At 41.1% G+C, this 21,872-nt stretch overlaps 1 protein-coding gene across 1 annotated transcript in view; it reads left to right on the plus strand.

Moving 5' to 3' along the window:
- Positions 1-21,872, plus strand: part of USP43 (ubiquitin specific peptidase 43) — a 73,380-nt gene that overhangs the window by 20,727 nt on the left and 30,781 nt on the right. The window contains exons 6-10 of the mRNA XM_008072464.2: positions 7,243-7,335; positions 9,086-9,221; positions 12,262-12,397; positions 14,000-14,135; positions 17,731-17,842. Of these exons, the coding sequence (XP_008070655.2) occupies positions 7,243-7,335; positions 9,086-9,221; positions 12,262-12,397; positions 14,000-14,135; positions 17,731-17,842 (613 nt within the window). The remainder of the gene's footprint in view (positions 1-7,242; positions 7,336-9,085; positions 9,222-12,261; positions 12,398-13,999; positions 14,136-17,730; positions 17,843-21,872) is intronic.

The following is a 21,872-nucleotide window of genomic DNA, read 5'->3' on the forward strand; positions in this document are numbered from 1 at the left end:
TTGCTCTGCTGTTTTTCAGAAATCTTCTGGTAATTTTCTTCTGTCATTTACTTCTCTTCAGAAAAGGAAACAATTATTCAGTCTTCTAGAATTCCCTTACTTACAGCCATTTACTTCCATTCTTTTTGGGGATTTATATTCTTTGTGTTTGAACAGGAGGAGGTCACTTAAAATTGCCTATAAACTGTCCTGATTTAGGGTTTCTATTCTATTCAGTGATCACTGATAAAATAAGTAAGATATGACCACTGTCTCTAAAGGGCAATTGTTTATTTAAGAAGACCAAATAGTCTTTGGAACTAAGCTGCTTTCCACCAGAGCAGAAAAATCCAAAGCACTGGAGAAGCCCTCTTACTTTCTGTCCCACCAGGGTCAAAGACCCTGAAGAAGAAGCCAGGGTGACTGTGAAGCACCCAGTTCCTGCCCTTGGTTGCTTAGCATGTTAGGTAATGAAACCCTCTTCTAAATGAGCCTGCATTTCACTGTTGTGCCTAAAGAAAGGCTCACTCATTTCCCAAGGGATATAGGGACCCCCCCCCCCAGGAGGTATGCAGAGAGGAACCCTAGACTTCATGGGTACTGACCTTGATAGGTACTGGCCATGAAAGCCTCTTGTAGGGCATCGGTCTTATCTTCAGGTTCCCAAAGCAGAGGCTTTTAGAAACAAAAAGAAGGAGAAAGGAAAAGAAGAATAGAGGAAGAGAAAGTACCTCTAGAAGGAGGGAAAGGGGAGTATAAGGCGAGGGTGTGTTGGAAAGAGGGGAGGGGTCGTAATAATCGCCATCAGGCAGTATTCATTGGTGTCCTTGTACAATAATTCACCCATTTCTCTGCTTACTTTGTTTTCTCCTCCCTCTCCCCCTCTTGTCTGCATGCACTCTCCTTCCCACTTTAGCTTTCCCAAATATTCAATGCCTGCTATTGTGCTTGGTCCAGCGGTTACCACGAGACACATACCTCCTTGCCCACGAGAGAGAAATATAAACCACATGTATCCTGGTTGATCGTCTAGATAGTTCCACCATGCCCTACTGTGTGTTGGGTTCTCTTCTAGGTGCCGTGAACAACACTTAGCTCCTGTTCTCATGGAGCTCACGTTCTACAGGGGGAATGTCAGACAATACACAAGTAAATAAACAACGTTGATAGTGATCAGTGAAATGATGAGGTGTAACTTGGGAGGCGGGGAGGCAGCCAACCTCAGATAAAGTGGTCGGGGAAGGCTTCTTTTCAGAGAAGAAAAGAACTGAGAAGGGAGTGACAAGTCCTCCATTCTGATAACTGGGGGCAGGATGTTCCAGACAGAGGAAGCCGCAGGGGCAAAGGGCCTGAGGCAGGAGCCATCTTGGCAAGTTTAAGGAACAGAAAAGCCAAGGTAGCTGTTGGGGAGTGAGCAGGTAGGGGAAGGGGCTGGGAAGATGGGTGGGAACCTGGTGGGACAGGTTTTCAGTCCAAGTGTGGGAATTTTAGTTTAAAGGGCACAGGAAAGCCACTTTAGAGTTTATAGCAGGGTGTGGTCCAGTTAATCAGTTGAAGAGGCGACTGGTTGTTATGGGTGATGAAGGGAGTCGAGAGAGGAGGCAGAAGCTACAGTTAATACTGCCACAATCATCCTGGTAGGGAAAAGATGGTGGCCAGAAGCATGGAGGTAGTAGTGGAGGTGGAGGGAGGTGGGTGGGCTTGGAGATGTTTTGGGTGTAGACTCGGCAGGACTTACTAATGGGGTGAGGAGTGAGGTGTAGATGGACTGAGAGAAAGGTGAGTCTCTAGGGTGACTCCTGGGTTTTTCTCTAATTGGAGGCAGGTGCTTTGAAGTACATGTTATGGGTACCTGACTTAATGTGGGATGAATTGAGGGGGTGGGAGTGAGGGGGTAAATATTCCCGAGGAAGTGATATGTGAACTGATTGGATATTAGGGATTGCCCATGTTCTTTGGCTAGATTCTCCTGTAGGGTGATGAGTAAGAGGCAAGGTATTCGTGCTAAAAATGGACTGGTGACAGCTAAAAATATCTACTCCGTGCCTGGTAGTAAAGAAAAAGTATTATCAGGGATGCCCATCTAGATGAGGGCTCTGCCCATCTAGGCAAGGACTTTTGTGATCTGAGCGGTGGTTTTCTGCAGCGGTCAGTGGGGGCAGCCACAAGCTGGTGGCACCTGCTGCTCTGGTCCCTCTCCTGTTTTCCTCTCCCTGGGGGTGGGCTTGCCTTCTTGATGAAACTGACAGATGGATGTGTTATTATGAGTTAATTCAGAGGCCTCTGCTCACTGGGACTCTCCTTCCTTCATTTCTCCTATAAACCTTTTTTTTAAGGAACTGGGTTTTTAATTTTGGCTGGAAGAGAGAAGAGGAAATAGGTTTGGAGTGCTGGAAGTTATGGACTGTAGGAAAAATAAGGTACTCTATATGATTCTTGTCACAACCTAGAAATGTCTGCAAGTCTAACAACCAAGGAATTGTTACTGGGTTGGTTTTGGCTGGAGGGGGATTGTGGGTATGTTCATGTTCTTCATGTCATTCATAGCCTTGATTCAGAGTCTAATCCGCTGTCCCCATTTCAGGCAGCATTCCATTTTAGGCAGAGTAAGTTTTTGAAGGCTTTCTCAAAACAGAGCCTGGAAAGGTGAAGCCATGCTTACGTATTGTCTTGGTTATCGTTTGCACAGACGTCGGTTCCACTGTCTGGTGAGCAGGTAGTATTGGCCGGGTTTGAGGTGTAAGATGTGTGTGTATTTGGCAGCAGTTAGAGGGCAGAGTGACAAAAAATGCAGGGGCAATGCCTGGGGCTCATTCTGGGGCATCTGTAGCAGGTGGCAAGCAAACTGTACTGTGAGTTTTAGTAGCTCTGACGTGGTTAGCTTCATAGCAGAAGCAATTTGACAAGGAGAATGAATACCTTAGGGGAATGAGCATGTGAACATTGAAGGGCAGTGGGGTGATTTTCTGTTCCCCTCCCCTGTGAGCACTTAGAGGATGATAGGACAGGACTGCAAATGCTCTGGAGAGGATGGTGAAGACAAGCACCTCTCAAGGCATACTGGGGTATCACTGTAGCCTGGCAATATAGCCAGAATTTTCTGCAAAAGTGAAGCTGCCTCTCTGTCCGTTTCTGGATCTGTTGGTTACATTCACTCTGTCCTCATTTCTCAACTTTTATTTTTGAGTTGGAGTTCATTGTCACCTAGGTTAGAGTGCAGTGGCATGATTATGGCTCACTGAAGCCTCGACCTCCTGGGCTCAGGTGATCCTTGCACCTCAGCCTCCCTAGAAGCTGGGACTATGCCACTACACTTGGCTAATTTTTTTTTTTGAGTTGGAGTCTCACTCTGTAGCCCAGGTTGGAGTGTAGTGGCATGCTCACAGCCACCCCGGTGTCGACCTGCTGGGCTCAGGCGATCCTTGTGCCTCAGCCTTCCAAGTAGTCGAAACTACAGGCACATGCTACCATGCCCAGCTAATTTTTTGATTTATTGTAGAGATGAAGTCTCACCAAGTTTCCCAGGCTATTCTCCAATCTGTGGGCTCAGGCAATCCCCTCACCTTGGCCTCCCAGAGTGCTGGGGTTACAGGCTTAAGCATACCAAATCCATTTTTTATTTTTTAAATTGTTTTCAGAGACAGTGGTCTCACTGTGTTGCCCAGGCTGATCTTGAACTCCAAAGTGATGGGATTACAGCCTTGAGCCACCGTGCCCAGCCTATTTTTTATTTTTTAAATTGTTCTTAGAGACAAGGATCTCACTATGATGCCCAGGCTGATCTTGAACTCCAGAGTGCTGGGATTATAGGCTTGAGTCACCACACCCAGCCTATTTTTTATTTTTTAAATTGTTTTTAGAGAGAGGGGTCTCACTATGTTGCCCAGGCTAATCTTGAACTCCTCAGCTCAAGTGACTCTCCCTCTTCAGTTTCCTAAAGTGCTAGAATTATAGGTATGAGTCACAGCACCTGGCCTGATCTCTATCACTCAGACTGGAGTGCAGTGGCATGATCTTGACAATCACGGCTCATGGCAGCCTTGATCTCCTGGGCTTAGGTGATCCTTTCACCTCAGCATCTCGAGTAGCTGGGACTACAGGCATGTACCACCACATCTGGCTAATTAACAATTTTTTTTTTTTTTTGTAGAGACAAGGTTTCATCATGTTGCCCAGGTTGGTCTTGAGTTCCTGAGCTTAAGCAATCCACCTAACGCAACCATGGCTACCGCACCTGGCCCTGATTTTTTAAAAAATTTAATAGAGATGAGGTCTTGCTATGTTGCCTAGGATGGTCTCGAACTCTTAGGCTCAAACAATCCTTATACCTCAGCCTCCCAAAGTTCTGAGAATATAGGTGTGAGCCCCCATGCCCAGCCCATTTTTCAGCCTTTGAGAAACAGGTGTATTTCACATCCTTTCTGTAGTTTGCTATGAAAACACTACATTTTCTTTATTCTTTATAGATAAAATGAGCCCATTCTATTTTGTTTTTCAAATCACACATCTCTTGCTATCTGACGGGAGTTCATGGTTTAATATCCTAGATTAATATGCTGCAATGCTACAAAGAAAAATTCATCCCACCTTAGTTTTGGTAGGCTTAAAAAAATTAAGATGTCAGTGAAAAATATTCTCTTTTATTTGTTCATTTAACTGTGAAACAGGAATATGGAAATTCCCAACAACAAAAACATATCCTTCAGGCCAATTTTATGCCTGGGTCCATGATGGGTGAAGGCGGAGAAAGATTGGAGGAGAAACAAGATTCTAGAGGAGACCCCAGAAATGTCAGGCGCCCCTGCTGGCTGGCGTCTCTATCTGACATGATACTTTTTACTGAAAACACGACCATGGTTCTTCTAGAGGGAAATGAGCAGAGATGGCACGATCCATTGAACGTTCAGTACTAGAGTCTGTCTTCTAAAATCAAGTTGACATTCTGATAACTGATATCCAATAGGTTTTTCCTGTTTGCTCAGTGAAAAACCAATTGGGCAGGACTGGCGCTTTCCACAGGAACTCAGAAAAACTACTCTGATACTGTCTCTGGTTCATCTGCTGACTCATCCTGGTAAGGCTGTCCAGTGGTAACAGGACAGACCCCAGAGCCAGACTGCCAGTGGAGGCTAGGTCTGCGTCCTCAAGGAAGTGAATGCAGATTTTAGAAGTAATAGAGTGTACAGAAATCTGTTTTTTTTAATTACTTTTTTGAACCAGAGTTTCACTCTGACACCTAGGCTAGAGTGCAGTGGCATGATCACTACTCACTGTAGCCTCCACCTCCTGAGCTCAGCGATCCTTCTGCCTCAGCCTCCTGAGTAGTTAGGACTATAGGCACACGCCATCATGCCCAGCTAATTTTTTGAGTTTTGTCGGGGTGAGATCTTGCCACGTTACCGAGACTGGTCTTGAACTCCTGGGCTCGAGCTGAGAGCTCAAAGTGCTGGAATTATAGACATGAGCTGCCATGCATGGCCAGAAATCCCTTATATCTTGAAAGGGTCTGATATGTTACACAATTATATAAATAAAATTGGAACACCCATGTGGAATATAAAAATTGCACTTCATTTTCAGCAATTCATTTTAAAGTTAAGAGAGTATTAAATTTCATTTTTTTTAATTTTTAATTTTAAAATTGTGGGGTATAATGAGAGTATTAAATGTAAAAGAGTTGTAAGAATATAAATAAACAGTATGTATATCTACTCTGAACCAAATGATGCTTTACTCACTTACACTAAAGAATGTAGGGATGATGATGAATGCGGGTTATGGAAACTGAGCCTAGCTTTGTTACTTAAGAGCTGTGTGTCCTTTGGCAAGTTACTTAACCTCTCTATGCTTCAATTTTCTCTTCTGTAACGTGGGTATAATATTAGTTGCTATGGGTAGTAAATGGGTCAATATATGCTCAGTGCTCAGAATGGTGTCCAGGTCTTAGTAAATGCTGTTTCAGTTTAGCTATTATTATTAGCTGCTATTTTCTGTACTTGATTGTTTCTTCATCTGTACAATAAGGAGGGACTGCAGTGGTGGCCCTCCACCCTGGATGAACACTGCATCACTGGGAAATTTAAAAGCTCCCAGAATTTCAAAAAAAAAAAAATCTGATGTCTGGACCCCTTCCCATCTATGTTGTAACTATGTCTCTGAAAGTAAAAAAAAAAAAATTTCTTGTGTGGTTCTAGGGGCACAGTGAAGCTGAGAACCAGGGGGAAAAGATGGTCCCCAAATTCCTTCAGCTTGCAATTGGCATGCTGTATTTCTTTTTCTGTATTCTCATACTCCTTGCACCAATACGTGGGACTAAACTTTTTTTTTTTAATTGAAGCGAAAGTCCTGTAACAACGAACCATTTTAAAGTGAACATGTCCATTCACCACCTCTTTCTAGTTCCTGCTCGTTTTCATCACCTCAAAAAAAAACCCAGTCCCCAGTTAGCAGTTAGTCCACATTCCTGCTTCCCTCAGCCCCTGGCAACCACCAGGTTGCTTTCTGTCCCTGTGGCTTGACCTGTTCTGGATGTTTTCTAGAAATGGAAGTATACAGTAAGTGGACTTCTGTGTCTGGTTCTTTCACTTTGCATATTGCTGTCTTTTTCTTTCTTTCTTTCTTTCTTTCTTTTTTGAGTTGGAGTCTCACTCTGTCGCCCAGGCTGGAGTGCAGTGGCAAGCTCACAGCCATCATAGCCTCAACCTGCTGGGCTCAGGCGATCCTTCCACTTCAGCCTTCCAAGTAGCTGGAACTACAGGCATGTGCCACTAAACCCAACTAATTTTTTGATTTATTGTAGAGATGAGGTCTTACCATGTTGTCTAGGCTGGTCTTGAACCCGCGGGCTTAGACAATCCTCTAGCTTCTGCCTCCCAAAGTGCTGGGATTACAGGAATGAGCCACCACGCCTGGCTTGGCATAGTGCTTTCAAGGTTCGTCCACATCATAGCATGGTTGAAGACTCCTTTCCTTTCTATGACTAGTTGTATTCCACTGTGTGGACACCACCACATTCTGTTTGCCCATTTATCTGTTGATGGATACTTGAATGGTTTCTGCCATTCGGCTATCGTGATTAGTGCTGCCATGACTATTTGCACACAAGTATCTGTTTGAATACCTGTTTTCAGTTCTTCTAAGTATGTACTTAGGAGTGAAATTCCTGGGTGTGGAAATGCAATGGTAATTTTTATGTAACTTTTTAAGGGACCCCACGTTGTTTACATGTGATTAAACTTTCATCTCTATTCTCTGCCCTCACAGATCTTCCTTGACTTGTCCCCACTGCCTGAAACAGAGCAACACCTTTGATCCTTTCCTGTGTGTGTCCCTACCTATCCCCTTGCGTCAGACAAGGTACGTGAGTGTTGCGGCTCGCGTGACATGAACTTGACTTTCATCCTTACTCATCATGGGAACCTTCTGGCCTTGCAGCTGCCATTTTTTCCTTTTTTGGTTCTTAGCCAATATTTCTCTAGAAACCAGTCTTGTAGCTGGGCGATGCTTGGTTATTGAATGTGACAATTAAAGTGAAAGGTGGCTGTGTCCCTTTTCTAGTGGAGGAAGGAATTGTGAACCGAATACTTCTGCTTATCAGCACCATCACCAGGCTTAGTTCTTTTGCCCATTCAGAAGCTGGCACAGTCCTGACGGGAGGAAAACTAGAAAAAATCTGTTGCCACCTGCTTTTCCCCGCTTTATTTCAGAAACTTTTTTCTGCTTTGTGAATGTATAGAAAAAAAGATTTCTTTAAGGAGGAAAGAAAGAGGGAGAGGGTTGTCCAGGGGAGAGGAGGAAAGAAGAAAAGCGGAGATGGTGTTGGATAAGAGGTGCAGTGGGGCTCGGCGCTATGAAAGAAGCCTGGCTGGGTGTGGTGGTTCATACCTGTAATCCCAGCAATTTTGGAGGCCAAGGCAGGAGGATTGCTTGAGCCCAAGAGTTCAAGACCAGCCTAGGAAACATAGCAAGACATCACCTCTAAAAAAAAAAAAAATTAGCTGGGCATGGTGCTGCATGCCTGTAGTCTCAGCTACTTGGGAGGCTGAGGTGGAAGGATTGTCTGAGCCCAGGAGGGGTGGGCTGTGGTGAGCAATGACTGTGCCACTGCATTCCAGCCTGAGCGACAGAGTGAGACCCCAACTCAAGTAAAAAAGAAAGTGTGTGATGTGAGCCTGCCTCACAGAGACCAAGTTGTAGAAGTGACTATTAAGGCAACCGGCCAACGTCAGCATCTTGGAATATTGGAAATTTGCAATATGCATGCAGTACCTTCTCTGACATTGAGACAGAGGCATTTCCTCTTTCTGTTCCCCACCTCCTGAAGTACCATTTATCTTACCCTCCACCTGTTGACAGCTGAAGATGACATCTTTAGGATGCAGCCGAAGACATGACATCTTCAGAAAGTCTTCCCTGGCAACTCAATCTCTCTTTCTGCCATAAAATCCTGTGCTGCTGAATCTCTACACCACAAGTATAATGTTGGCTTATGCTATAGCATGGCTTCTACCATCATCAGTGATACCATCAGATAATGTCTACCTATAGGCACGATCTGAGCTTCCTAGCCTGGCACAGTGTAGTGTAGTAGTTAAGACCACTGACTCTGGTGCCAGACTGTGCAGGTTCAAATCCCAGCTCTCCCAATTCTCTGTGAGACTTGAATAATTACTAAAGTATAGACAGGATAAAAGAAACAGTAGTTGCAAGAGTGGGCCTTATTGTAATGGTCAGGATAGTGGGATGTGGAAGCAAGGTAGAATCTCATTAAGGAAAGAGAACATCATCAATAGTGTTGATTTGGAGTGGAAGAAGCAGCTTGACCACTTTACTTTTCAAACGTCAGTTTGCGTAAGATGATCTATTTAACTATATAGAACCTTGAGGTCAGAGATGCGTATGGTGATTCTTAAACAAACCTTTTAACTCTGTAGCAGGGCAGCTTAGGTGATATGGCTCTCCACTGCCACCAGGTGACAGTATACTTAAAATGCAGGGACCTAACCAGGAAGCAGAGATTAACTCAAGTGCTGAAATTGAAGTGTCAGTAGTATTGTTGACAGTTCAGTCAGTCCTTTGAGGATGTTACCCCCTTCCTGTTTTCCAGATTCTTGAGCGTCACTTTGGTCTTCCTCTCTAAGAGCCAGCGGTTCCTTCGGGTGGGCCTGGCCGTGCCAATCCTTAGCACAGTGGCAGCCCTGAGGAAGATGGTGGCAGATGAAGGAGGCGTCCCTGCAGATGAGGTGTGTTGGGATTGCACTGGGGCCTGGTCATTGGTTGACAGAATGCTAACTGAGCCAGCTAGCTGTCTAGGCTATGTAGGCCAATTTGTGGATGACTCCAGCATGACTCATGGGTTTCGGTTTGATCAATAGTGTCTGGTGTCTGTGATGACTGGGCCTTGACTTTCCCTGCATTTACATAGAATGGCCAGAAAAGGACACCTGTGCCTTCCAAAAAGGAGATGATGATTATGACCATAATAATTCCAGCAATAGGCCAAGCTCAGTGGCTCAGCCTGTAATCCCAGCACTTTGGGAGGCTGAGGCGAGTGGATTGCCTGAGCCCACAGGCTCGAGACCGGTCTGGGCAACTTGGTGAGACCTCATCTCTACTATAAATAAAAAAAATTAGCTGGGCATGGTAGTGCACGCCTGTGGTTCCAGCTGCTTGGAAGGCTGAGGCAGAAGGATCGTTGGAGCACAGCAGGTTGATGCTGGGGTGGCCGTGAGTATGCCACTGCACTCTACCCTGGGCAACTAAAAATAATAATAATTCCAACAATAGCTAACCCTCAGTAGTGCTTACTAACTGCCGGGTACAGTTCTATGAGCTTTGTAATTGTAGCTGATTTCATCACAGTCATCTTGTGAAGTAGAAATAATTATCCTCATTTTACCAATGAGGAAAATAAATCCTGAGAGGTTAAGTGATTTACCCAACATCACACAGCTAGTAAGTGGTGGAGCCGGGATTTGATTTCAAATGTGATGGTTTGATTTCATAGCTTAGTCATTATTCTACATATTCACTTCTGGGAATACAAACCAGGATACTGGACAGACACTAAATGAAACATGAGGAACTGCCGAGGAAACCAAGGATGTGTGACATAAGAGAGGTGATATGGGGGAAGGTGGAATGGCTGTTTCCTACTTTTTTTTTTTTAAAGGAGTCTTGGTAAAAGAAGTAGATTCACATTACCTGAAGCGGTCCCATGAAAGGTAGGGAGGAGGTGATGGTGGTGCAAAGTCATTGGCAGGTTGGGAGGGGCTCCACCTGTTCTAATTGTGATTCAGCAACTCTAGCTTTCGTGATTGGTTCTCTGTTTCCTTAACTGTAAAATGGAAAATTCACACTTCCTTGACTACCTCATGGGATTTTTTTCAAACCATAAAAAAGTTTTCAAACCTTTTTGTTAGGTATACCACGTGTACACTAAAGTACACATATCTTAAGGTGGTGGTTTGTTGACCTTTTACATATGTCTGTATCCATATAACTATCTTGGTTACTGAGCCTCTGTCACCCCAGTTGCAGCAGTAGCAATAGTTATTATTATAGTTTTATAGAGGCTTCTTCCTGTCCTATGTAGTCAATCCTTCTGACCTCTAGCACTACCTTGTAGGATGTTTATGATGATCTCAAATGAGAGAAAATGTGTGTACCTTGCTTTGTAAGCTCTAGAGTGCTCTATAGGGGCCTACAGAGAAAGAGAGCGAGAGAAAGAGAAGGACAGCGGGTAAGAGTCTTGGGGGGAAAATGACACTAAAAAAGATCAAAAGGGGGAAATCTGAGACTGAGATAATTTGAATTATTAAGGACATAAAAGGACTGTCAGGAATTTGAATGGGTGATGTATTTGTTCCTGGAGCTAGGAATCACTTGGGATGTTAGTGAAGGGTGGGCATTTTTACTAGAACTTAGAATCTATTTTGATGTTTTGTTTAACTGGCAAGTTTATTCCACTTCTATTATCTATGATTGTGGATATATTTGAATTTATTTATGTCATTTTATTTTATACTTTTTACTTACCCTTTTTAAAAAATGTATTTCCTTTTTTTCTGGTCCCCCTTCCCCTTTACTGCTTCTTTTGGACTGAGCAGCTTTTCTTTATTCTATCTCTTCTGTTTTGGGACATATGTATTATATTTCTGTTTCTTTAATGGTTTTTATTTAAATGCTGACATGCATAATTAACAAAGTCTGATGGTAGTCTTCCCAAACAGCACAAAGAGCTTGGTATGCTTTAGTTTCTCTTATGCCTTTTTGATTTAGATATTGTTGATGGATGGATATTGTTGTCCAGTATTTTAATCCCTTTCCCCATCTTCCCCAGTTGTACTAGTAGTAATAGTTATTATTATAGTTTTATATCATCAATCAATATTTACATTGATCAATGTTTACTGTTTTCTTTGGTTCATCATTTCTTTTTACATCTCAAATTTTTTTTTCTGATTCAGTTAAAAAAAAATCAAGATCTCAGACTGGGTGTGGTGGCTTATGCCTGTAATCCCAGCACTTTAGGAGGCTCAGGTGGGAGGATTGCTTGAGGTCAGGGGTTTGAGACCAGCCTGGGCAACAGAGGGAGACTTTGCCTCTATTTAAAAATAAAGAAAAGAAATGAAGGTTTTTTTTGAAAGCAGGATTGACTGAGAGGACAGAAAAGCTTCCACAGTGGGAGGGGACCCAAGGGGCTTGCCTAAGATATTTTATACATGTATCTTTTGTAAGAGAACTTTCTATCCAGTGTACCATGAATGGGTTATGTACGCTGAGATATGATTTCTTCAGCCCTTGAAGTAGAAGAGTTGGATCTAGGGCAGCCAGGACCCCCCTGCCCCAAGCCAGTCACCTCTCTCCTCCACTATAAAACCATCTCCTGTTTACCTCAATGTTCCATAAAACTATATGTATATGTATGACAAAATGTGAAAAAGATTGATAACTCTATTTAGAAGTTCTTTCAATTGAGCTCTGTTAGTGGTAAATACTAATTTTTTTTGTTTACCTGAAGAGGGCTTTATTTTATTCTCAGTCTTCCATGATAGTTTAGCTAGGTATAAAACTTTAGATTTTCAATTTTCTTTTTTGTTGCAGTTGAGATATCTGTGATCAATCTAATTGTTATACTTGCTGTGTTTCACTACTAAAAATATGTAACCACTTGGAAGGAAAGGGTAAAAAGGAGTTTTAAAACTATCAGTCATTTTTAAAGTTCTTATCTGTTCAGTTGTCTTTGAGAAATCAGAGAGAAAATGATCCTTCTCATTCTAGGTTATCTTGGTTGAACTGTATCCCAATGGATTCCAGCGGTCTTTCTTTGATGAAGAGGACCTGAATACCATTACAGAGGGAGATAATGTGTATGCCTTCCAAGTCCCTCCGTCACCAGGTCAAGGGACACTCTCAGGTACAATAGTGCTTTATATAATTTTACTTGGATGTTATGAGTTATAGATTTGAGGATACTCTTTGGGTGTTAAGGCATAAAACATCTAGTTTTAGCACTTGGAATTTTCAGGCTTATTTTCCCTGATATTTAGTGTACAGATGTTTAATATTAAAAATTATTCAGCTAGTGACCAGGCACAGTGGCTCATGCCTGTAATCACAGCACTCTGGAAGTCTGAGGTAGAAGGATTGCTTGAGTCCAGAAGTTTGAGACCAACCTGCGCAACATAACGAGACCTCATTTCTACAAAAAAAAGTTTTAAAAATTAGCCCTGTAGTCCCAGCTACTTGGGAGGCTGAGATAAGAGGATTACCTGAGCCCAGGAGGTCGAGGCTGCAGTGAGCAGTAATCATGCCACAACACTGTATTCCAGCCTGGGTGACATAGTGAGACCTTGTCTCAAAAAAAAAAAAAGAAAGAAAGAAAGATAGAAATTATGTAGCTAGTACAAAGATTCCAAAATCCTTAGTATTAGAATCACATGGAAGGCTTATGAAAGCAGATTTCTGGGCTCCACCCACAGAATTTATGATTCAGTGGGCCTAGGGTGGGGACTGTGAGTGTGCATGTCTAACAAGTTTCCAGATGATGCTGATGCTGCTGGCCTTGGGTACCACAGTTTTCAGTACAGATGTGGGGGTAATCTGTCTTCAGGTCTCTTACAGTTCAAGGTCTGTGTTTGAAGTAAAATTTCTTCAAATTTGAGAAGTAGATGGACAAAGAGATTACTAAATGACTTTTAAAAATTCCACTTCCTAATGCTTGTTTTTCCTAAACCCTAGACTGGCTAAGATGGTCAATTCCTATCAGTCTTTTATTTGTAGGTCAGCATACATTTTATTCCAATTAGCCAGTCAAGAAGGCCCATGCTTAAAGAATCCTGCACCAGTGTTACAATATACCCTAGATGAATCCTGTGCCCTGACCCCATATCCTCAGCCAGCCTTGGTAGCAGGCTTTGGGAACCGGATGTTTGTGGTTCTCAGCATTGACGAGACTCTGGACACTGGAATCTGGATCGAGACATTGACTGATGCTGACAATGTTATAATCCAGTGAAACAAGTCCTCATTTCAAATTCAATCACGGGTGACACATCTTTTCCTTGAAAGTCAAAATTTCAAAACTGAGTGGTGCTGGAAGATAGTCCAATTCGGTCTACTTCCCCAGTGATAAAGAGTCTCACCTTCTCTGTGTACTTCTTATGTTGGCTTTCTAAGAGAGTGGCTACTCGGTGCTCTTTGATGAAAGCATAAAACCAACCAAAATTATTTTGGAGTATTTTTCAAGATTGCTTCCCAAAGCATTAATTAAATTTTTGTTCCTCTTTTAAAGTATTGGCTGAACACCACAGCAGATTCACTACTGTGTTGATGTTGTTTGTGTGCCGGGTGTCTGATGGTGCAAGTACCAGGAACGTTCTTACCTCCTCCCCTAAAGTCCTTTAGTGTTCTCCCACTGATGGTTAATAGATGCCCAAAGAGAAAGAGAAGCCTAAGTTCTGACCCAATGAGGCAGCTCCTTTAGGAATACAAACACATGTCATTCTCTTTCCTCCAGCTCATCCATCGGGCCTGTCGGTCTCCCCACTCTTGGCTGCCCGTGAGAGTCAGCGATTCTCTCTCTCTCTCCACAGTGAGAACAAGGTGCTAATCCTCTTCTGTAACTTGGTGGGGTCAGGGCAGCAGGCTAGCAGGTATGTTTAACTTTGTCCTTTTTCATGTGATGTCTGAGATTTGTAGACTTATACTTGGGATTTTGTTTAGAATGAAATTAAATATCTATTTCCAGGTTTATGAACTGGGAGTAGAGAATGGGTACTTTCTGATCAAGAGAACTGGAAATAAGTGTCTTAAGCAGATGGCTAAAATCATTCTTAATCATTAAACATCAGAAGCTTTCTTGTCCATTGGAGAAACAATTATTATTGCCCTCACCACTGTTATTTTATGTTATGGTTGTAAGACCTAGGCGATGCAGTGCTCAGAGAAACTGGCTATAAGAAAAGAGGAGATAAAATTACCACAATTGGTAGATTATTTGGTCGTCTGTCCAGAAAAAGCAAGAACTGGAAAGTGATTAGAACTAATGAAAGGATTCAGGAAAGTGACTGTATATTTTGTATATAACAAATATACAAAAACAGATAGCTTTCTTATATAGTCCAAATAAAGTGTTTGAAAGATATAATTACATTAAGAGATATAAGAGGATAAAATGTTTCTAAAATGTGTCTGGAATAATAAACTGATAAGGATAACCAGAAAATATTGGGAAAGGATAAAAGAGGAAGAGGGGTTCTATTAAAACACAATAAAGCCAGGTGTGGTGGTTCATGCCTGTAATCCCAGCACTTTGGGAGGTGGAGGCGAGAGGACTGCCTGAGCCCAGGGATCCTAGAACAGCCTGGGCAACTTGGCAAGACCTCATCTCTACAATAAATCAAAGAATTAGCTGAGCATGGTGGTGCATGCTTGTGGTTCCAGCTACTTGAAAGGCTGAGGTGGAAGGATTGCCTAAGCCCAGCAGGTCGAGGCTGTGGTGGCCATGAGTGTGCCACCACATTCCAGCCTGGGTGACAGAATGAGACACCTACTCACAAAAAACCAAACAAACCAGAATAAAGTTTTAATTTTTTATGATGTGGGCAGAATAATATACAATTAAATCAATGAAACAGAATAGACTAAATATCTATAAGTATTTATTAGGTTATAAAAATGGTATATTTCATATTACTAGAGAGTGAATGAATTATTCACCAAGACTGGGCTAATTGATTTCTTTCTTTTTATTTTAAATAGTCAATCTTTTACTCCAGTCACAAATTCATATGTATACATTTCAGATTGACTAGAGAAGTAACTGCTTAAACCAAAAGCAAATTTGAAAGGCAAAGGACAAAAGAGGAAAAATATTTATGTCATGTGGGAAGTGAAGGATTTATATACATCATATAAATCCTAGCTCTTAAATTGATAAGACAAATACTCTTGCTGAAATGAACTGCAGAGATGAAATAGAAGCATGGGTCAAAAATATTCAGCATCATTAGTAGTCGAACGCATTCTGATTGCAACAGCAAGATACTATTCTTAATCTTTCAGTTTGTTAAAATAATTTTTAGAAATTGATAATACTTATTCTAGGCCAGAGTCCAGCAGGTCAGGTTAATTGGCATGGCTTTTTTCTGGAGGGCAGTTTGGGAATAAATAACTTTGATCTTGCCTTTCTACTTCTGGAACTTTATCTTAAAGGAACAATTAGTCATGTGCACCCAAAGCTTGTGAACAAGGATATATCTCGTTCCTGGGACTGCCTCATACTACAGAATTAGTTAAAGAAACTGGTCTGCCCATATAACAACAGTTTCACATTCTTACCCCATTGGCTCTTCACACAACCTGCAGAGTGGCCAGGGAGCAGTGAGTGACCAATGATTTGTCCAGGGATACCCATGGCAGAACTGGGACCAACAGTCACAGGCTCATCCAGTGTTCTGTGCACTACAGGCCCATGGCTATGTGCTCATTCACTTGAGATATGAAAAACATTCCCAGTTAGGAGAATATTCCTGACATGCAAAACCAACAATCATGCCATCTGGATGTATCTCTATGTTGGATTCCTCTGGCTCCTGTGCCCTCTTACTCTGATTCCTGCTTTAGGAAAACAGCCAGCTGGTCATTTGGAGCAATCTGTTGACATCGCAGTGTCTCTCTGGCTTTACATCTCTGGGCCTCTATTTACATCGCAATGCCTTTGTTTGTAAAGAGGTCCTCTGATTGACAAATTTGTATCGTGCTTGGCTGTTTTAAAAGTTTATATTATTTTTAATTGACATGTAATAATTGTACATATTTATGGGGCACAGAGTGATATTTTGATAAATGTATACCACGTGTAATGATCCAATCAGGGTAATCGGCATATCCGTCACCTTAAACATCTATCATTTTGTGTTGGGAAGATTCAAAATCCCTCTTCTAGTTATGTGAAAACACACAATAAATTGTTAACTATAGTCACCATACAGTGCTATCAAACACTAGGACTTAGTCCTCCTGAGTAGCTGTGACTTTGCATTCTTCAACCAACCTCTTTCTATCCCCCTTTCCTCCCCTCCTCTCTTACCAGCATCTCAGAGCCACTGTTCTACCCTCTGCTCCTATGAGGTCACCTTTTTTAGCTCCCACATATGAGTGGGAACATTCACTATCTTTCTGTGCCTGTCTTATTTCATTTAACATAATGTCTTCCAGGCTCATCCTGGAAGGCTCATCCATTTTGTCTCAAATGACAGAAATTTGTTATTTTTAAAAATTTTATGGCTGGATAGTATTCCATTGTATATCACATTTTCTCTATCTGCCCACCAGTATATGCACACTTAGGTTGATTCCATATTTTTGCTATGGTGAATAGTGCTGTGATAAACGTGGGAGTGAAGATATCTCTGATGTAACTGATCTACTTTCCTTTGGATGAACACCCAATAGTGGGATTGCTGGATCATATGGTAGTTCTATTTTTAGTTTTTTGAGAAACCTTCACACTGTTTTCCATAACAGCTGTGCTAATTTACATTCCCATCAACGGTGTATAAGAGTTCCCTTTTCTCCGTATTCTTGCCAACACTAATTTTTGTTTTTTTGATAATAGCCATTCTAATTAGAGTGAGATGGTATCGCATTGTGATTATGATTTGTGTTCCCCTGATGATTAGTGATGTTGAACAATTTTTAATATGCCTGTTGGCCGTTTGAATGTGTTCTTTTGAGAAATGTCTATTCAGATCCTGTGCCCACTTTTTTTTTTTTTTTTTTTCTTTTTTTAGTTGGAGTCTCACTCTGTCACCCAGGCTGGAGTGCAGTAGCACGCTCACGGCCACCCCAGCCTTGACTGGCTGGGCTTAGGCAATCCTTCTGCCTCATGAGGCCTTCCAAGTAGCTGGAACTATAGGCACGCGCTGTCATGCCCGGCTAGTTTTTTTTGCTTTATTGTGGAAATGAGGTCTCGCCAAGTTGCCCAGGCTGGTTTCGAACCCATGGGCTCAGGCAGTTCTCTCACGATGGCCTCCCAAAGAGCTGGGATTACAGGCTTGAGCCACTGCTCCTGGCCTTATGCCCACTTTTAAATAGGGTTTCTTTTTTAACTGTTGGATTGTTGTGCTTGACTTAATTCTTCACTTACTCGAATGAGAGGAAACTATAGTAGAGCAACTGCTCATTACTGTTGGGTGTTGTTGGTTTTTTCTTTGCTAGAATAAGCAGATTTTCTTGGATTTTCAGGTTTGGGCCACCTTTCCTTATAAGGGAAGACAGAGCCATTTCCTGGGCCCAGCTCCAGCAGTCTGTCCTCAGTAAGGTCCGCTATCTCATGAAGAGTGAGGCCCCCGTACAGGTCAGTATGTCTTTGTTCTTTGGGAGGTGGTAGAACCCAGGGGTAGCTTAGGAGAGAAGAGAATTTGCGATTAATGAAAGTTCTCTTACTGCTTAACAAAACAACTTTGATTTATGTGCAAGAAAGTAACCATTTTATAGCCCGTGGTGTTTTACTCTGTGGCATCACAAAATAGTTTTTATGGATAGAGGTTTTTCCTGCTAAAGCTTTCAAAACACTATTGGAATAAATAATGGCATTAACATTGGTGTTCTCAATTTTGTATATTTATGGCTTACCATAGGTTTTCCTAGAGGATAGGCATATTGTAATAAATTATAACTATGTGTTTGCATCAAACATTTCAAGGAATTTGAGATATAATTTCTTTGGAAACTTTTTAAATGGATAATCGTGTCCAATATGAAAATCTAGATATTAAAGAATTTTGTCTGTTTTTTTTTAAAAACTGAGATAAAACCTCAAAGGATAACAATGTTTTACCTTGTTTGCTGATTTATTCTCAGATTGATAGTTTCCAAACAAAAACAACACATTTAAAAATCTTTTTTTTTTAATCTCCTATAATATCAGAAACGATTCAGATGGTTACTTGACACAGAATATGTTGAAATTTTAGGGACAGGTCAGCAGCATCAGATTCTTGTTTTCTCCTAACTATTCTCATAGAGCTTTTCATTTGGGGAACATACCAAACTTATCTCAGAGATAATTACTCATGATTCATGTGCCTTCCAGCTTAGGAAAAAAACATATGTTTGATTTAGGATTTATACCAAATATTACTTTGTTAAAGACCTTCACTACATTTGTACCAACTTTTATCTCTGAAGAATTTTATTCAGTTTACTACAGAGTAGATCTGCCAAAGTGCCTAAATTAGAAACCCTAACATCTCTCCAAGTAGGTCAGCATATCTAGCGATAGTTTTAGCCTTCCCCAGACCTTGGGCTACTGATGGTTGAAGTGGATGAAGCTGCTTTTATGTGAACATTTAACTTAGCTGTCCTTGTTCTCCACTTACTCATACACCTATACTTTTGCCTCCACTCCCCTGCAGTCATTTTAGTTTTAGAAACTGTTCAAGCAATCCATGGGGCCAGCAAAATCCTAATAACAGGCAGCCTCCAATTCGGCCGTGGATGCTTTCCCACAGATTCATTGGTAGACGTGTGTGGTTGGGCATGATTTTCTGTAGGAATAATGTATTCTAAATGGTTGCAAGGGTCCCAGGCCATAATTCTTTTACTACTATATTAATTACCGGCTCAATATAACAATAATTTGGAAAGAGTTTAGGATTCTCAACTTTGAGCTGAAGAGATTAAATGTCATGAACATGTATTGAAGGTTTGAAAATGAATCTCCCTAGCCAAGAACAGAGGACAGGAAAAGGTTTCTTACCAATTTGCTGGACAGAATTAATTTGTATGTATCATGAAAAAAAGAGCCATCATTAACAAAACATTTTTATGGCACTTTGTAAGCTTGGGTGTGTGAGGCCAGAACTGTTTCCGTGTGTGCAGGCATGGCAGGCTACCTCCATGTAGATGATGGTGCAGATGGGGACTCTTGCCGTCCAAGAGCAAGGCTCCACTGGGGTGAGAGAGGAAAAATAGCTTTCTCCTCCAGATTCAAATTAGCATTCTCCTTAGGAAGAACACCCTTCTGTGACCAAGCCTGAATCAAAGCCCCAGCCAATGATTTTCTCTTTGTTGACACCACAGATTGTAATTATAATTCATTTAGACATACAAGCTTCATACTCAAGACCCTCTACAGCCAGGTTTTGGGGTACCTTCCATCCTCGTGTCCTCTTGCTCCCTGCGCACATCAGCTGTCATGGTCTGAGGGGTTGACTTACACCTCTCTACATCTGTTTTGGATCACTCTTTCTTCCCATATGTTGTTCTTCTTTCCTGGAATTATGTTTCTTTCCTCTCCTTCCTGTCATAATTCGGCTTCTATTTTATTAAAAATTTTAAAAGATATCTGCCTTTTAATTTTGTCCGTTTGGAAGAAAAAAATTTCTAGTTGTAACCAAGGTCACCGGTGACCAATTTTAGAACTATATTTCTTTTATTTGAATGAAGACTCCATGAATTTTGGGGGGATAAAGATATATATCATTTATTTATTTTAACCATTCATAAGTATATATTAATTATGTTCACAGTGTTGTGTAACATTACTACTATCTTTACCCCCAGCTTTTTCATCATCCCCCAACAAAAACTTTATACCCCTTAAACAACAGTTCCCCGTTCTCTCCTCTCCCAGTTCCTGGTAACCACCATTCTACTTTCTGTCTCTATGAAATTGCCTGTTCTAGATATCTCATATAACTAGAATTATACAGTATTTATCCTTTTGTGTCTGGCTTATTTCACTAAGCTTCTTATTTTCAAGGTTCATCCACGTTGTAGCATTTGTCAGAATTTCCTTCATTTTTAAGGCTGCATAAAATTCCATTTTGTGTTTATACCAAATTTTGTTTATCCATTCATCTGCTGACGGGCAACTGGGTTATTTCTTCCTTTTGACTATTGTGAGTAGTGATGCTGTGAACATGGGTATACAGATATCTCTATGAGACCCTCCTCTCAATTCTTTTGGGAATATACCTAGGAGGAGAATTAATGGATTATATGGTAGTTCTACATTTAACCCTTTGACAAACTGCCAAACTGTTTTCTATAGCAGCTGTACCATTTTATCTTTCCACCGCTATGCACAGGGTTCCAGCTTCTGTACCTCTTTGCCAACACTTACTATTTTCCATTTTAAAAATTTTAATTTTTTAAAATTATAGCCATCCTAATGAGTGTTAGGTGGTGCTTCTTTGAGGTCTTGATTTGCATTTCCCTAATGACTAATGATATTGACCAACTTTTCATGTGCCTGTTGGCCATCTGTATATCTTCGGAGAAAGATTCAGGTATTCAAGTCCTTTGCCCTTTTTTTTTTTTTTTTTTTTCCTTTTGGAGACAGGGTGTTGCTCTATCACCCAGGCTAGGGTGCCGTGGTACTGAAGCCTCTCTCTCCTGAGATCAAGGGATTTTTCCACCCATAGTCACCTGAGTAGCTGGGACTATAGGCATGCATTACCACGCCTGGCTAATTTTTAATTTTTTTTTTAATAGAGACAAGGTCTTACTATGTTGCCTAAGCTGTTTGCTCGTTTTTGAATTTGGTTATTTGTTCCACTGAATTTTTTTTTTTTTTTTTTGAGTTGGAGTCTCACTCTGTTGCCCAGGCTGGAGTGTAGTGGCACACTCACAACCACCCCAGTGTCAACCTGCTGGGTTCCAGTGATCCTTCCACCTCAGCCTTCCAAGTAGTTGGAACCACAGGCATGTGCAACCACGCCCGGCTAATTTTTGATTTATTGTAGAGACAAGGTCTTGCAAAGTTCCCCAGGCTGGTCTTGAACCCATGGGCTCAGACAATCCACTCACCTCGGCTTCTCAAAGTGCTGGGATTTCAGGCTGAGCCACTGAGCCCAGCCCCATTGAATTTTTTAAGAGGCATCTTCAATTTAAACATATAAGTGATTGTAAGACTCACTTCAATTTCAGAAATGTTAGAATATGATAAAATGTGTATCTTAGATAAAAACTAAGATGGTATTTTCTTATGTGGCTTATTTAAAAATGTATAAATATTTATTTTGCATGTGGTATGTAAAATATACATTAACTGTTTTTAAACAATTGTCTCATGGTGGTGATGATAAGCATCTTAATAAAGTAGGTAAAATTTCTTATAAATAATTAATTAACATAATAGATTTATTTTCCATTAAATATACCATTATCTGTTTCAGCTAGACATTTGTTATTTAAATACACTGCATTCATTTTTGGAGGAAGATTTAATGTCTTAAAACAGTGTTAGATCACTACATTAAAAGGTCTAGTGTGAATCTTTGGAAAGAAATGAAGGCTTTATCTTTCAATTTTGAATGCCAATTACTAAGGAAATATTCAAAATATACTATAAAAAATATTACACATTAAAATTTATGTGC

This window comes from Carlito syrichta, unplaced genomic scaffold (assembly GCF_000164805.1).
Source record: "Carlito syrichta isolate Samal-C Ts95f unplaced genomic scaffold, Tarsius_syrichta-2.0.1 Scaffold315198, whole genome shotgun sequence".
Classification (NCBI taxonomy): domain Eukaryota; kingdom Metazoa; phylum Chordata; class Mammalia; order Primates; family Tarsiidae; genus Carlito; species Carlito syrichta.